This window comes from Rutidosis leptorrhynchoides, chromosome 2 (genome assembly GCF_046630445.1).
Source record: "Rutidosis leptorrhynchoides isolate AG116_Rl617_1_P2 chromosome 2, CSIRO_AGI_Rlap_v1, whole genome shotgun sequence".
Lineage (NCBI taxonomy): Eukaryota > Viridiplantae > Streptophyta > Magnoliopsida > Asterales > Asteraceae > Rutidosis > Rutidosis leptorrhynchoides.
In genome coordinates this window covers 320833632-320851433 of record NC_092334.1, presented here as the reverse complement: position 1 = coordinate 320851433, position 17802 = coordinate 320833632, and the positions used below count along the sequence as shown (strand labels likewise).

The following is a 17802-nucleotide window of genomic DNA, read 5'->3' as shown; positions in this document are numbered from 1 at the left end:
ATAGTTTCGCAAAACATGACCTGCTTAAATACGGTAATAATGCAAGCATGCATTGCAAATTAATATGTTTAAAACCAAGTGATGAAATTGCTCACTTGTGTTAAATTGTAAATATTGCGAAAGGATAAAATTTTCTAAGTATTTGATCTTGCCAATGCTTAGATGCTTCGTAATGCAAAATTTACCTAAGGATCGATTTGTCGGACTTAGAAGATTCATAATGATTAAAAGATTGTTTCGCATAAAGTACGTGTTTGTTATGTGCACAATCGCGAATGCGGAAATTGCAAAGGGCAAGTCTGAATTATGAATATATGATAAAGCAAAGCGCTATATAAATAAGATAAGTTGCAACTGCGGAATGGAAATATGTTACTAATATTAAGCGCGAAAAAGCGCGAATAATTACAAAAAACGCAATTAAGGATTGCGAAATAAACGTTTGAAATCTAACTATGACAATCTAAAGCTCTAGCACTTTAATGTCTGCAAAAGTAACGCTCTTTTGTTGAACCAGTTCCTCTAAGGCTGGTATGCTGACTTTCTCAACCTCCTTCTTTACTCTCGCTAACGCTTCTTGGGCATCATCTGTGGCACATATTTCTTTGGCCATATCTGAAGGGAGGGGTTGAGAGAGATCGCCAAGTTTGCACAATAAGTCATACCACTCGCAGCGTGTAGCGAGTTTGGATGCTTGGGCGTATGCTCAGAATTTTTTAGTGACTGGTTGCGAATCCATCACTTTGTCTGCGAATTCCGGCAGATATTTGACAAGTTGAGCGAATTCTTTTTCGGCATTCTCCACCCTCTTTTTGAGTTTGGCGTTTTCCTCTGCAGCCTTTTTGAGCTGTTCCTCAACTCTCTGCGTTTTCCTTTCATGAGCAGTAGCAATTTTGACTTGCTTTTCATATTCATCAGAAATTTCGGTGAAACGCTCAATGTTGTCAACAGCTAGGCAAATTGCATTATAGGAATTGTGCAGTCGTTGTCTTTCCACTTGAGGATATGCCAGCTTGCAGTATTGATCTTTTGATTCTTTGGGAATGAATTTATAGAACCTGCGGTATAATCGATTGGCTTTTTCTGCCTCTGCGGCTTCTTCCGCATCTTCTTCTTCTTATTCTTCTTCTTCTTCTTGATTAGACGCTTCTGCGTTGGAAGGAATTGTTAAGTCCTCATGCCCAGGCTCTTCAAGAATATCTATGGGGATACTCCCCGTAATATTGTAGAGCGGTGTAGCTTCACCAGTTGAATCTGAAAGGACAACTACAAACAGATAAGCAAATATAGCAAATCTGTGCGAAAATAATAAGTGTGTAATGAACAAATATTGCGAAAATTAACAATTGCTTACTTTTTTCTTGTTCAGATATAGTACGCATGCGTCTTTTACGCGGGGTAGTTGCACTTTCTGTGGCTTTCCGCTTACCGTGGTCTTCATCGCCGGAAATGAAAAGCGTGTTGATGATTGGTTCATCAATTGGGATAATCTCGCCGTTGCCGTTTTTTAAACGGCGAGCAGGTCTGATCCTGCTAATATCTGCTGACCTCATGATTAGGTTAAGCTCAATCACTGCGAAAATCAAAACGCATAAGGATATGTGAAGACAAGAAAAAATATATTATATAATGCGAAAAGTTTACGCGAAATACCATTATTCATTTGGTCGATTAAAAGTGCATCACAATCGCTCCACGGCCACTGGATTGAAACCCTGCCAATGTACAATGGTATATTTGAGTATGTTCGCAGGATTAGGCCTGCACCCTTGATTGTTTTAAGAATGTCAGTTTCAAGATCGTCAAGAACAACCCTGTCACTAAGAGTACCATCAAGTTCAGTACACCACTTTTTTGGTATACTGCTATTCACATGAGCGGTGTTGTTGATAAAAAAGAAAGAACTGCGCCAGTTGCCAATCGAGTCTTTTGGCGAAGTCATTACGCCAAACTTACCGCGGAATGAGAACCATCCCACGTCATATAGCACAAGGCTATTGCATGAGTGAAACACATTAAGCAGCGGTTGTTTGTTGATAGCATTACAGTACATCTCAAATAACACGATTTTGTTAATCGCGTTCGGATGAAGTTGAGCAATAGCGATCTTGTAATATTCGCAGACACTGCGAAAAAATTGAGTAAGTGGAAAGCGTAGGTTGCCTTGAGAGATGGAGGCCTCATAAACAGTAATCATCCCCTTAGGGGGAGCGTTAGCTCGATCTTCCACTGAAGGTGCGGTGGGAACAAATTGAGCAAGTGGAGGGTACCACTGCTGTAGGGTTTGGAGTTTTGCTTCCATCATATATGAAACGAAACCTCCAGGAGTATGAGCAGATGAAGAAGATGCCATTTGTAGTAAGATAAGTAAAACGGCTGTTGAATTTAAGGTATTAAGGGTTGAATTGATTAATTGTAAACAACGCGTGTGAACAGATGAATTTGATTGAACACGTGATTGAGTGAGAAAGCGTAAATTTTTTTATGCGAGTTATCCAGCTATTTATAATTAAAATTGAGGCGAGTAAGTTGAAAGGGTAATGATTACATTTAAATGGTTAAAATTACCGCAACATGTAAAAGGTAATTTTCTAGCCGTTACAGTGTTTCTGATTTGACAGTTTTTGCGATAGTTACCGTTGTAATTATGCGTTGAACTTCATAAAATCAACGGTAATAATTCGATGGTAAAAATTATTAAAAATCACTTGCGAATATATTTTAAGGAAGCATGGTTTTATTTTTAGAGTTTATCATGATACATCTGCTATGCGAGATGTATCATAATAAACTGGGGGAACTTGATCATATACATAGTATTGTATATGTATATTTTATTTGTCAAGAGCTAAAGGCAGAATTACGCGAATTATAATCCAAAGTTATGCAATATCCGCTGAAAATAAGCACAGCAGTTATGTTTTTGCATTAACAAAAGACTGCGGTTTAATCCGCAAAGTTTCTGCGGATAGTTAAGCAGTCCGCAAACCGCGGATATTTCGAATACTATAAATAGAGAGCATGGCCTCTCATTTATAGGTTGTTGATTCTCTGCCATTTTCCCAAGCCTTTGTGATTTCCACTTGTGATCTTGCCCAAGGGATTTTTACATCGCGCTAAGGTGAATCATGCTAATTGACAATCAAGACCGGGTCGGGGTGGTTGATCACTTGATTGCTAAAGTGAAAGACGATCATCGGGGCCCAAAATAATCATCAAACATCCCATCCTCCAACTTATTATTGCATTCAATTCATAATTAAGTAATTCATTAATTATGGATTGATCAATCATCATCATCATCATTCGTAAAAGCTAAAGTAAGTTTTCAACAAGAATAGAGATCGAAACAAAAGGCTGACTTCGGACAGCTGCTACGACCTGTATACAAAACGAAAAGACGTGTGGTCAGTGGAAAAGACTCCGTATGTGAGTCCTCTAACCGCTCTCCAATTTTCAGATCCTAAATCAATGTCGTTTGACCGTGGTGACGGTTCAAGCGCGAGTAGGTCAGAATTTTCAGCACGCCGTTACAAAGGCGTTGTGATTTTCGGAAAGCTATAAATCCTAAACCGTATATCGGATTTAGGCAAGTCCTAAATGAAAAGTCATCTACTCGAAACGAACTATCTGAAAATAAATTTTCCAGAAGTCCCGCGTGTCTGATCAGACCCCGAAAAATAGTAAACAAGAGCTCCGGTGGGTTTCTTGGTGCTTGATGCTCATCACGGTTCTTATCCTTGATGCGTGTAAACTTCAATTGTACAACTCTTTGATGTTTTAGCATCACTTTGATCAAATTTCAACCATCAACACACAATTTCAAGACTAAGCAAGAATACAACTCGCTTAAGAGTTTTAGAAAGATGATGAACCAAGGTTACATCATGTTCTTAGTCTTAGCACAAATACAAGTTCTATCTACAACTAAAGCTACAAACTTTCATTCAATCAAACAAGTAAGAACATAAATTTGATCAAACAAAGTAATGGAACCCTAAGCTAGAAATCTTGGATCCTTTTAACAAAAGTTATGAGATTTCAAAGCTAAAAATCTTGAATCTTTTATGTTCTTGAAGATCTTGAAAGCAAAAGGCTAGATCTTCAAGTTCCATGAAGATCATAAACACAAGTTTTGATCTTTCAAAAAAAAAAAAAAAGAGATCATAAGTTAGAAAACTTAGATCTAACAAAAGTAATGAAGATTCAAAGCTAGAAAGCTTGAATCTTGAATGTTCTTGAAGATCCTTAAAGCATGAAGCTAGATCATCAAGTTTCATGAAGATCATAAACACAAGTTTGATCTTTTAACAAAAATAAAGTGATCTTAAGCTATAAAGCTTAGATCTATCAAAGTAATGAAGATTCAAAGCTAGAAAGCTTGAATCTTTCATGTTCTTGAAGGATTCAAATCAGAGTTTGAATCTTCAAGATATAACAAGATCAAGAAGCTAAAAAGCTTGATCCTTTAGTGATGATGATGATGTCGAAAATAAGAAGAAGAAGAAGAAGAAGAAGAAGAAGAAGAAGAAGAAGAAGAAGAAGAAGAAGAAGAAGAAGAAGAAGAAGAAGAAGAAGAAGAAAATTTGAAACTTACACTTTTTAGAGTGAGAAAGACTAGAGAGAAAATTAGAGAGTAAGTGTGTGTAAAAATGAGAATGAGATCAAGTGTAAAATGGATGAGAATAACTTGGTATTTATAGGAGAATTGGTGGTGGTGGCCGTGGGTTTGCATGGGGGACAAGGAGATACTTTTTGCTTTTAGGTTAGTGGTAGTCTAAAAGTGGTGCTTATTGTTGGGATCTCATGCAATATTTGTGATAATGGTTAACAAAAATGCTAGTATGTTGGCTCTTATAAATGGGTTTTTGTCCTATATCTTAATGGGTTATAATCCATTTAAAATTGGGCTAATTAAATGGTCCATTAGCTAGAGTAGGGTGGGCTAAAGTCCAACAAGGTAGAAAGTCCAACAAGACTAACTAGTGAGCATAAGTAAATTACTAAGCTTAATTAAGCAACCAAAAACCCAAGTAATTGTTATTATGAAATAATAATTAGTATTACATAGTCGTAATATTTCAATTACGACAAAAGTTAAACGTGTACCAAAACATATAGCTCGTTCTAAACGTCCAGTGACACCAACGGTCATAAAAGCATTCGAGGATCAAATTAAGTAACTAAGTACTTAATGACGTGTTGTATGGTATTAACGAAAGTAATTAATATGAAATAAGATCCCAGAATATAATCTAACACAGTACGCACAAATACGCAGTTTCGTGAAAGTAACAAGCACAATAGTAAGTCGAAAAAGTCGGGTTGTTACACAAATCATACACCTTTTCAAAATCAACCTTCAACAACAAGAGTTTTTTATTTTTCGATTTATACCATTTCATCACTTCACTAAGTACCAAAGGTTCATCAAGGATTTGATGACCTGCTATAAAAGCCGATTGTTTCAAACGTATCAACTTATCAATTACTTTTGATGAACAATTAGCAAGCAACTTCGCCACAACTTTGTAAAAAACCCTAGTTAAAGAAATAGGTCGAAAATCTTTGATTAATGTTGGGTCATAAAAGCGGAAGATGATCCGTGAGGTAACCTTCTGTTAGCAAATGCATCGATAATTGACTTCACAAAATTCAAGAATATTGTTGATGGTCATGGAACATTACAATTTCTGTCAATACCTTTTCTAATTTAAATTTAAATTTAAATATAAAAATATAAATATAAATATAAATTTTAATATATATACATTAAATAAAGCGCGTGACAATAATACTTTAACTTATCCTTTATTCCTTTCACGTGTCAGTCTATCAGTTATTTTCATATATTAATTGAATTATTATAGTTCCCAAATTAATTTAATATAAAAACTTAATTACTTAAAATATTTAATTATATCATAAAATATTATATTAATATTAATATTTGTTATAATTATTTTAATTATATTATATAGTATATTATTATCATAAAAATTTATGTAAATGATCATAAATAATACTGTTTTAAAGTTACAATGATTTAATATAAATATTGATAATATATATATATATATATATATATATATATATATATATATATATATATATATATATATATATATATATATATAGATGGTCATATATTGATAATTATGTACAATGTTTTTTATTATAATAACTATTACTCCATAAAATAGATATTTCTTTATTAATATCATAATATTATTTATGAATGATACTTTATATAATATAAAATTAATTTATAATTTGCGCATAAATTTAAAAAGTTACGTTAGTTTTTTTTTTGAAAGGCAACATTTATTGATTTAAAATCAACTCGCAAGTCTGTACAGTAGGGAGTTTCCCTTCTTACACAACACACTGACCACATATCCCAACCTACAAGCTAAAATACAAAGGTTGTAGTTTAGCAAAGACAAAACAAACACTAGTTAAATACATAATGAACTTTTCGAATCGTGTAGCCAAGTATGCCACTCAATTTTCTTCACCTTGCAAGGCTTCACAATCCACTCAAAACTTTTGACTCGAATCTCGTTCAAAGCGACCGGTGGACACCAAACTTTTCTACCATACACTTTTTGGTTACGGTTTTCCAAATAAGGTATCCACAAGTCCATTCCACCGCTTGCCAAATCTTCTCACCTAAATCCGAATTTTGATGGGGCGTGGTACCGCAAAACAATTCGCCAATGCTGAGATTTGTCGTACTATTCCACCCCCACCTTTTGCAAACTTTGTTCCAAATTTCGAGTGTGTATTTACAAAAAATAAGAGTGTGATCTACGGTCTCAACGTCATCATCGCATATTGGGCAACTTACGGAATGGAGCTCAATACCACGCTTATCGAGTTCCGATAAAACGAGAAACCTCCTCCGTTTCGCCCTCCACATGAAAACCTCTACTTTTTTGGGTACCAAATTGTTATGCATAGTATCATTATAACTCGAACCATAAGGAAAAATCTCAGAGGCGATATCATCCGAAAGAGTTTGGTAACAAATTTACCTCCACTATTATATGACCACTTTCAAGAATCATTTGTGTCAGAATCAATCACAAAGGCCGACAGCAGCCTGTTTTGTTCATCGAGCCAATCTACTGAATTTTTCTTTTAGGGGCACATCTAAAATCCAAACATCCTTCCAAAACGATGTTGCTTTGCCATTTCCGATTGACTTTACAAAAGAAGCCTTGAAGTTGACGCCAAGGGAATCAATATGCAAACCTGTTTTAACTATATGAATCCAAGTAGTGTTAGTAACAAAAGTGTGGGGTTGCCCCACCGTGTCAAGCAAACTGGAGTTGCCATAAAAGCTTTTAATGACTTTAACCCACAAGGAGTTAGTTTCGGTTTTGAACCTCCACCACCACTTGCCGATTAAAGCCATATTTTTGTAATCAAGAGAACCCAAATTTAACCCGCCCTCATCAAAAGGTCGAATGACATCAACCCATTTAACCCAAGAAATTTTTTCCTCACTACCCGTCCCGCCCTAAAAGAATTTGCGTCTCACACACTCAAGCTTTTTATGTACGCAAGGCGGGGCATGAAAGAGCTAAAAATAATAAAACGAAAAACTATTTAAAACCGATTTGACGAGATTCAAATGACCACCATAAGACATCACACGAGCTTTCCAATCTGCTAGTCTCTTTTCAAATTTGTTAATCACCGGTGTCCAATTACACAGTTTGTTCATTTTAGCCCCAATGGGTGCCCAAGGTAGGTGTATGGGAAGGAACCAACCTTACAATCAAAAATTCTAGCAATAGCTTCTACTTCTCTACAATCCACTTTCACACCAAAAAGATCACTTTTGTTATAATTTATCTTCAAACCTGATGTTAATTTAAAACACTTAAGTAATTTTAAGACACTTTCAGTATTTTCCACATTCCACTTCCCAAAAAAAATTGTGTCGTCCGCATATTGAAGTAGCGAGATGGGAATTTTATTTCTCCCAACTTCCGCTCCTTTGAATAGGTTGTTTGACACTGCAGCCTTAGTTAGCCAGTTTAGACCTTCCGCCGCAATAATGAAAAGGAATGGAGATAACGGATCTCCTTGCCTAACACCCCGTTCAAGTTTGAACTCTTTAGTGGGCGACCCGTTAACAAGGATTGAGATCGAAGCCGTCTTAAGAAAAGAAAGAATCCATTTCCTCCACTTCCCGCCGAAACCCATTATTTCCATCATTTCAATTAAGAATTCTCAACTTAAACAATTTAAAGCTTTCTCAAAATCCACATTAAAAATTAAACTCTTCTGATGTTTACATCTAAGGAAATCAAGAGTTTCATTTGCAAATAATGCGCCATCTATCATATTTCTCCCCTTCATAAACGCACTTTGCTCGTATCCCACAAGATTTGGAATCACTTTTCTCAACCGATTGGATAACAACTTCGCAATGATTTTATAGTAACTTCCAAGCAAACTTATAGGACGATATTCATTTAGACAAACAGGATCCTTAACTTTAGGAATAAGAGTAATGAACGAAGCATTACACCAGGGCGAGATAGATCCGTTTTCCCATAAATAATTAATGGCCATGACGAGATCCTTTTGAACGACATCCCAAATTGTTTTTATAAAATCTAAGGTTGAAGCCCTTCGGACCCGGTGCTTTTGTACTACCACATTCCTTCACCGCATCTCAAATTTCCGCCTCACTAAATTCGTATTCAAGAGAAGCTGCCTCATTTTCGGATCACCTGTAACCAGGTGGGCTGCCGTAATCGGACCAGCCTGGTAGCAGTGGCCTCATCAGGTCAGTAGCTTGAAAGATGCTTTTGAAATGGCAGAAAACGGCTTCTTTTACCTCTTCTGGGTTCTCACTCCATACACCATTGATGTGAATACCCCTGAGATTAGTCTTGTTATGCTTCCTGTGAATGATATTGTGAAAAAAATTGGAGTTCTCGTCTCCCTCTAAGATCCACCAAATTCTTGCCTTTTGCTTTAACATTCTCGATTTAATATTTTCTTTTTCGATCCACTTTCTTCTACACTCTAACCACTCCTTTCGATCATTCTCATTAAGGTTTGCTATTTCTACCTTTATTTCCCAATCAGAGGCTGATTTTTTAACACCTTTATCTCAGATTCGAGGTTACCAAATGCGTTAACACTTCATGATTTAAGTGCATATTTGACATTTTTAACCTATCTCTAAAAATGCAATCTTTTCTATTACCTCTAATTTGGACATTCCAGGCCTCTTTAATGATGTCCACAACCCCTTCTTCTTTGAACAATACATCAAAGATTTTAAAAGGTTTCGATCCGTAGTCGATCAGTTTGTCCCGAAGCACAAGAGGACAATGATCCGATAACCTTCTATCCAATGCAATATTTGAAAGATCTTCCCAAAGGTTAATAAAATTATCCGTCGCAAGAAACCTATCTAGTTTACTCATCTTTGTACCATCATCGCTAATTCGAGTGAACTTCTTACCACTTATTGGAATTTCGACAAGATTATTTTTTAAGATGGACTCATTAAAACAATTTGCCCGCCTTTGATTGAATTGACAATTGAGTCATTCCGACCGTCCCTAACCTCATTAAAATCACCACATAACAACCATGTTGAATCTATTTTGGAAATAAGATCACTCAATGAATCCCAAAACACTTTTTTACTTCCATCGTCGTGAGGTCCATATACATTAATGATAACAGATTCCTGTCCCGATGATTTCCAGTTACCTCGAACAATAAAGAAAAATTCATTCCCTACCGCATCAACAACGCTAAATCAGCTAGTATTCCATATTAAAAGTAATCCTCCTAAATTCCCCACTGCCTCTTTCTGCACATAGCCGATATCACTGTTTCCCCACAATTGTTGCACCCACTGATCATTAACATAATGGCATTTTGTTTCCTGGAACGCCCATATACTAGGTCTTTCACAAACACATAAATTCTTTACCCACTCAAACTTACCCTCAACCGCAAAGCCTCTAACATTTAAGGATAAAATCTTCATTGAAAAACTTAATACAGTCGAAAAAAGCAAGAACTAAATAGGAACTTACTAGGGATTAGAGGTAGGCCAACTCAATCCAAGTTGCTCCCCATATTTTCTAAATTCATCGTTGTTAACATATGTGTTGGTCGTCCTTTCATTCTCTCCCATCACTTTCTTGTTTCTTGAACTAAACCTAGGTTTCAATTTGGAACGTTTCCCACATGATTTACATCTGAATCTCGCTGATAGAGCCACTCCTAGCCATGTTTTTGAACCTCATAATCCTTGAGAAGGCCCTATAGCTCCCCATAGTCTTCCAATAGCAATTGTTGCAGGTAGAAACTTCAGTCGATTTAGAACAGGTAGCGTTGGAGACTGAAGCACTTTGGAGATTTTGACTAACAGGTTTTCCATCTGGATTTATCGCATGATTAAGTGGTTTATTAACAGGCCTGCACTCCCTTTTATCACAAGTTGGCCCATTTTGAGATAGGCTAGGATTATTTATTTCCATGCCAGACTTATTTGGCCCGTTACTTTGATTAACCTCTATCTCAATGGTATTGGGCATTTCTGCATCCGGCCCACTTCTTTTTTATTGGAATCTGATACCCCACCTTTTCCTTCTTTGAAGAGTCTGTCGATTTGTTTTCCTCATCCATCATAACCCTAGCAATGGAATATGTTGAGACGTTACCCGCATGATTATTCCCCTCGGTCTCCGTTACAAACTCTACATCTTCATTAAATAAATTTTTAATACCGAGACACGTGGATCCTTCATCAGCCAAATCTGCCTCGTAATTCCCATTCGCATTGGGACAATCTGATCTTGCCAGTTCACCTTCGTCGCCGGTGAACTCCACCGAATCTTCATCACCACCGTCCACCTGATTTCCTTTGTGGATGTCATTAAAATCCTGACCGCAAAAAATGTCATCGTATAGACCATGTTCTTCTTCAAGTTGAGGCTCACAATCTTTACAGCTAGATAAATCGTCTGAATCAATAAAATCTGTAGAAGAATCCGACAGACTATCCTTATAGTCATATATCTATCTTTTGGTCGTGAAAAGGATTTGCGTTCTTCTACAACATTGACAAAGTAAGTCTTGGACTTATAAACTAGCTTGAGGGTATCTTCATTAAAAAATTACGTTAGTATAATATTTGTAGAATACTCCGTATTATATACACACACAGAATCATGTTTGTCAATTGAAGTTAAAATGATTATTTGATAATCCTTATAGATATTTAGATGTATGTCTACTCTGCTTTGCTTGAGATTTTGACATAATGAAATTAGTTGGTACTAAAAACATATACAATTAAAGATGTACATATAATATTATTCTTAACGATCGATTTTAAAACAACTTTTTAAGGCTCATGTTTGGTGTTTCATCAAATATTTGTCAATTGAAGTTAAAATGATTTCAATGGACGAACTCATAATCTGTGCGTTAGTATTCAGTACTAATGTTTTCGATACAAATGTTATCAATAACAAAGGATTATTTTAAAAAACAAACGTGCTAAATGTCGACATTCAGTATTAAACCATTTAATATAGAGGTAAGCAAACACACCTTAAATCATAATGTGATGACCCGTCCAAATCCATTTGGATGAATACATCATTCATCGATTTCACAGTGAGGTACTGACCTCTACATGATACGTTTTGTAAACATTGCATTCTTTTGAAAAGGCACACCATAATTGAATATCAAATTCCAAGGTTTTTAACGTTTGATGATTTCTACATATAGACAATCACTGTAAATAATAGTTTACAATACTACATCCGTTGATAATGCAGTCAAAATAAGATACATGGTAATGATTTTGTGAATGCAACTTTTTCTTGAATAAAGCATGTATGACACCATGCACATAGCATGTATAACGTATAAGCAAACAGCGGAAGACTTTTAGTAACCTGAGAATAAACATGCTTAAAAGTGTCAACACAAAGGTTGGTGAGTTCATAGTTTTAATGTTGCGCATAATCGGTATATAAAGGTGGATCACAAGATTTTAGTTGTTTCATCCAGAAACGTTTATCAAAATATTCTACAAGATTGAGCACCCTGGTAACTAAACTTTAACGTCTATATAATAAGTACCCCTGTTTTAACATACATGCAACTAACATGTACAATACACGCAAACCAACGCGTACTAACCTCAAATAGCATACGTCTGTTTTATAGTTCAGGCTAGGGTTTCTATACCTGGAACAGACGGGGATGTCAAGCCCTATGGATCCATATACAACTATTCACACCCACCAGTTCTTATAACCGGCAGTTACTTGTTACCAAAGCTAAGGGATTTTCGGTTCAAACTCGGTGTAGAATTTAGTATGTACTTGTATCCATTACGTTTAAAATAAAGTGCATGTATTCTCAGCCTAAAAATATAGATTGCAAAAGCAATTAAAAAGGGAGCAAATGAAACTCACCTTAGCAGCACTTAAGGTCATTCACCGAAATGTGACCGAAACTCAGAATGAAAAATAACCGTGGATCTCAACCTAGAGAACATATGTTAGTCAATACATGTCTAACAAGCTAGGTCGGTTCATAGTGTATCACAATCCTAATGCTCGAGACCGACATGCAAAAGTTAACAAAATCATCTCAAAAGTCAACCTGACCCAATATGATCTTTAAATCTATACATGTTTATTATATTAACATAGTATAAGTCTTGATAATTGAACGAATTTATAGTTTATCAAACTCAAAACATTATTTATTTCAGGAGTTATATTATATTTGAATGATCATGGCAATTGAATATATTTTAACACTTCATATAGTTTCTCAATACTTGTAAAATCAGACTATAGTTTTTATAAGGCTTTGAAATATGATAAAAACGGTCATATTTGACAATTGTTCAATAAGACGTGCCTTATATAGAAATTCATTTACTCGATTAGTAATATCTAAAAATTCAATTTATCAATCTCATAGACAAGTTGTTTAAATATTAATTTGCAGTTTCAAACACAATTTCAATTGACGTCAAACATAATTCAGTTGACCATAACTTTTAATTCATTCATCGAAATCACGCGATATCTAAATGAAAAGTTATTAACTTTTCACCAGCTTTACAATAACATGCATATCATATACTTTATATCAGTAGTATATGTATTAAATTCGTGATTCATCATAAAACTATCTAACGATGAAATTTAGCATACAAGCATGCATAAACATATATACTCGAGCACTAGACATGGATACACTATTAATATATAAAAGGTAAAATATGAATGCTCACGTATCAATGTTGTGATTCAATATTGCAGGAAAGTACGTAGACACAACGGAGATGATAAACACTAGGTTTGACTTGCGAACAATACCCACGATCATTACCCATAACCTCCATAGCTATAACCCATAGTTTCCTTAACTCTATCCCGATCGAAAAGCTTGTTTTGAAATCGTTTGGACATAACCTCGTCGTAGTATTTTATGTATAATACTAATAATAATACAAATACTACTAATAATAATAAGATTAATACTAATATTAATCTTTAATAATAATAATAATAATAATAATAATAATAATAATAATAATAATAATAATAATAATAATAATAATATAAATAATTATAATAATAATAATATAGATATGAGTGTGTGTGTAAGAAGCCAGAAATCGATCGAATTTATAGATAGTGCCTGACCCAGACTGCCATGCGATCGCATGGCTATCTAGGCCATTTCCCATGCGATCGCATGGGATGGCTTTTACAGCTCATGTTGTTTTGTTGTTTTGCTTGTCGACATAATTAAATAAATATATAATTTATATAATTTATATTAATCAATTATATATTATATTATATTCTCGTGCCTAGTTAACTTATAATTTTGGTTCGGATGTCTTGTACGTTTACGTTCGACTTATGTCCCGGTTCCAGTTTTTCGAACGTCCTTTCATACGCTTAGAAAACTTGTACTTTACATTTCGTGATTCGTATCTTTGTCAAAATATAATCTTAAATTATCAATAAACTATATTAATCAAAGTGTATCTTGAACTTTCGAGTGTTTTGGTCATTTGCTTCTATAAATTAACGTCTTAATATATAATAATATTATTTTAAATCAAAACATTTTATATCTAAGTTAATATTATATTTTTATATCATTTGTAAAATAAACATACATTTTCATTTTGAAATAGTGGTTTACTGTAGCAAAATGATTTTTACTGTAGCAAATAGTAGTTTTCGAAAACACTGTAGCTTTTCGGGTACTGTAGCAATTCGAAAATACTGTAGCAAATTAGTGTTTTAATTGTTCATCTTAAACATTTTAGTTAACTTATCTAAATATCAATCGAATCAATAAACGAATGTTACTATCGTTTACAATATAACTTGAAATTATATATATGTATATATCTTTATTTAATATACATAAATCAGTTTTTAAATACACATTGCAAGTTATTTATAATTAATATTCCAACTTATTGTATATATATATTTATATATATATATGTATATCTATTTACAAATAGATGTTCGTGAATCGTCGGTCAATAGTCAAAGATTAACTGAATATATAACATTAGTTCAAAAATTTTGAGAATCAATAATACAGACTTTACTTATCTTGTTGAAATCATATAAGGGTTAAGTTTTAAATTTGGTCGGAAATTTCTGGGTCGTCACAGTACCTACCCGTTAAAGAAATTTCGTCCCAAAATTTGATAGAGATTGTCATGAATACAAAAAATGTTTTCATGATGAATACGAGTTGATGAAATAGAGTTTCATCATTATTGACTAATATAGATAAAACGATTCGATTATGTGAAACGTACGAGTAAAGTTGTCACAAAAAGTTGAGTAAAGATTTAACTTTTGATGTAGTCACGGTGGATTTCTGGATTTCAAGGAATTTAAAGATAATCCTTGAAATCTATAATAGATTTGATTTTCCGGTAATCAAGGAAATTATGATCCTCTTTGATTAAATGCGGTAATCTGCCTCGATTGCTATGTCTGATATTTTGCTATAAATTCACCTCTTATGTTCCATTATTTTCTCCAACTCCGTACGTTCTTCCTTAATTCATAATTTAAAGTATTCGTCAATATCCTTCATCCAGTTCTGGTTCTTGATATACTTTTAACTTTCATATATGTCATTCTTCTTTTTCATCTTTCGCCGGAAGAATCTATTTACTTCTATTATACTCTTGGTTTTATAGTGTTTTTAGTTATCTCGTGTCTTTATATTGCTATATGCATCGATATACACGGTTTGTAATTTCAGGGTTGTAGTTGGGTTTTATATCTTCCCTTATATTTCGATGTCCCTGCTTTTGTCTTTCTATAATCATTGACATCCACAGTTAATGCTCTCTCTTATTTGCTGCGATTTATACTCCCATTTCTATTTCGGAGCTTCATGCTTTTGTTTTCTTCTTCCCGACTTCAAGTCAAGCGAATAATGGTCCAGAATTCGTAGGTACGGAGTTTCAAATGATCATAATATACAAAGTAGAAAGGAAAGGTAATAGCACGATTTGATTTGTCAAATTACCAGAATATTCGGAAAAGACCGAATCATCAAGAAAAATATTTTCTTGATATGTTTAGAGGTTAAATAGAATGAAAGAGTTATATAACACGGTTCATGATGAGGGTATGATCTGTGAACCTTTATCACGTTCCATTAGAAACTCAGCATGCCTTACTGTAATATAATCACGTTGATCAAGTGTCATTTTATTATACTAACTCATGCTTCAGTTCCCAACACTACTTCAAAAACATTCATAATTTAAGTTCAAACTTTTCAGAATTTAGTAACTAAAACAGTTTTCTTTCTGATGTAACACTGATATCGCGAAGAGATAAATGGTTTCAGATAAGAATAGTTATGAAAATATCTTCAGAAATATCGAGGATATTTATAATGAAAGATACGATGATATCTTAAAATTTCTAATATCGATGGATGATGAAGAAGATTTGTTCGTAAAGGTTTTGAGTCAGGAACAAGATATTCATTAATGACTTCAGAAGATACTGAATCATTTGGATTCTTTGAAGGCAGGTTTAGTCTTTGTGATTTGTCCACAGCCTCCTTCATGGTTTGCTCAATCCGTTTTCCAGTTTCAAACCTTCTCTTTTTCTGAGCTTTGCCAACACACTATTCTTTATCATCAAACTTTTGGCTGTTACGGTCGTTTACAGTTTTTGCTGATTCATAAGCATTTTTCAAAATTTCAAGAACTGATTCGTAGGCAGGGCGCTTTTCAGAATTTCATAATGGAAGATCATAATTCTACGAGATAATTGTTATATGTATGTATATAACTGTTGATATAGAAACACTGCGAGATTCAAAATACTGATTGCTAATTCCCTGTAGTTGGTAAGGCAATTATTGTTACAAGATGTGGATGAGTAGATGATAGAGTTTCAATGAGTATAATGACTTTTCGAAAGGTCAAAGATCAATGAAGTTGTTGGTAAGTTTACTGCTAATGTGGCGAGATATAAAAGGTTCCCATGTAACAATGAGTACAAGGCTTATTCGAATGAAAAATTGAAGTTGATTTGATGAATCAGAATCGAAGAATGTAACATATTAATTGTGAATTTTATATATCTCTCGGGTATTACCTACCCGTTAAAAGTTTTACAAGTAATATTTTATACCAGAGAATTTTATTACAGTCTTTATAAAAATATATGTATGTATATTTTCTTCAGATATAATACAGATTTAATGAGTTAATATCATATTAAGCTCATTTGATTTTCGGCTGGATTAGAAATGAATAATCTCTAAAACATTAAAGATTTCATAATCTTCGCGGAGTATTTCACTAATGTAATCAATACTTCATTATTCAGTTTTATTGATATTTTCTCGGTGAATTATGTTGGTGCTCATGGAACTCTTGCTAACTTCGCAAGGTACTATTGATGTTTTCTTAGAAAGTTTCGAGTCCATCGAAAATGAAAGCGTAAAATCAAACATATAATTAAATAATACACTTGGTTTATTATGAAATGGAATTTATTGAATTGAAACAGAGATTGTAGTTAACGATGGTTAAGTTGTTGACGAAGGATGTACATTATAGCATATCAGTAATATGAATTTAACCGAGTAGCATCTACCCTTCTTTAATTCATACATAATAGCTTAGTACGAAAAGATTTATTTTGATCTCAAAATTCCTATATATATATAAAATATACATATAATTTCTTCAGGGAAAATGAGTTAGTACTTCATAACTCGTTGATACAATATACGCATTGTTGATTTGTGATGATGTTGGTGATTATGGAATTGGCGGAACTTGTAGTGCTACAGGTTTTGCCGGTGTTGGTGATACTGACGGTACTGTTGATGCTGCTGGTAAAACAAGTCTAGCTTGTAAATCGTGCACCATTCCGGTCAGGGTTTCTACTCTTCCTTCTATCATTTCGGTCCACTCATCTGATTTACAGTTACGGCTGGAATAGATAATCTCTAAGACTTTAGAGATTACGTAATCGCCGCAGAATATTTCTCCAATGAAGTTATGAATCAATACTTCATCGGTTATTGTTGTTGGTACTCCTTGGTATCTATGGTTGTAACATCCCGCCTTTTTTCGTTTACTTTTCGTTAAATATTTTAAAGTCCGTTATATAATTATAACATCTTCCGTTAATACGCGTTTTAAAAATAATTCGTTTAGGTAATTCACGCACCCGCTTCGAACTTGGGGGGACTAAA

General features: G+C 34.0%; 2 protein-coding genes across 2 annotated transcripts; both read right to left on the bottom strand.

The window, feature by feature from the left end:
* Positions 1-7114: 7114 nt before the first annotated feature.
* LOC139888788 (uncharacterized) lies at positions 7115-8217 on the bottom strand. The gene is made up of 2 exons (XM_071871775.1): positions 7780-8217; positions 7115-7525 (listed from the first exon to the last, which is right to left on the bottom strand). Exons 1-2 carry the CDS (start codon positions 8215-8217, stop codon positions 7115-7117), a joined length of 849 nt encoding a protein of 282 aa, XP_071727876.1.
* A 529-nt stretch (positions 8218-8746) lies between these two features.
* Positions 8747-9455, bottom strand: LOC139888787 (uncharacterized). Its single transcript, XM_071871774.1, has 2 exons — positions 9233-9455; positions 8747-9114 (listed from the first exon to the last, which is right to left on the bottom strand). Exons 1-2 carry the CDS (start codon positions 9453-9455, stop codon positions 8747-8749), a joined length of 591 nt encoding a protein of 196 aa, XP_071727875.1.
* Between the last annotated feature and the right edge of the window lie 8347 nt (positions 9456-17802).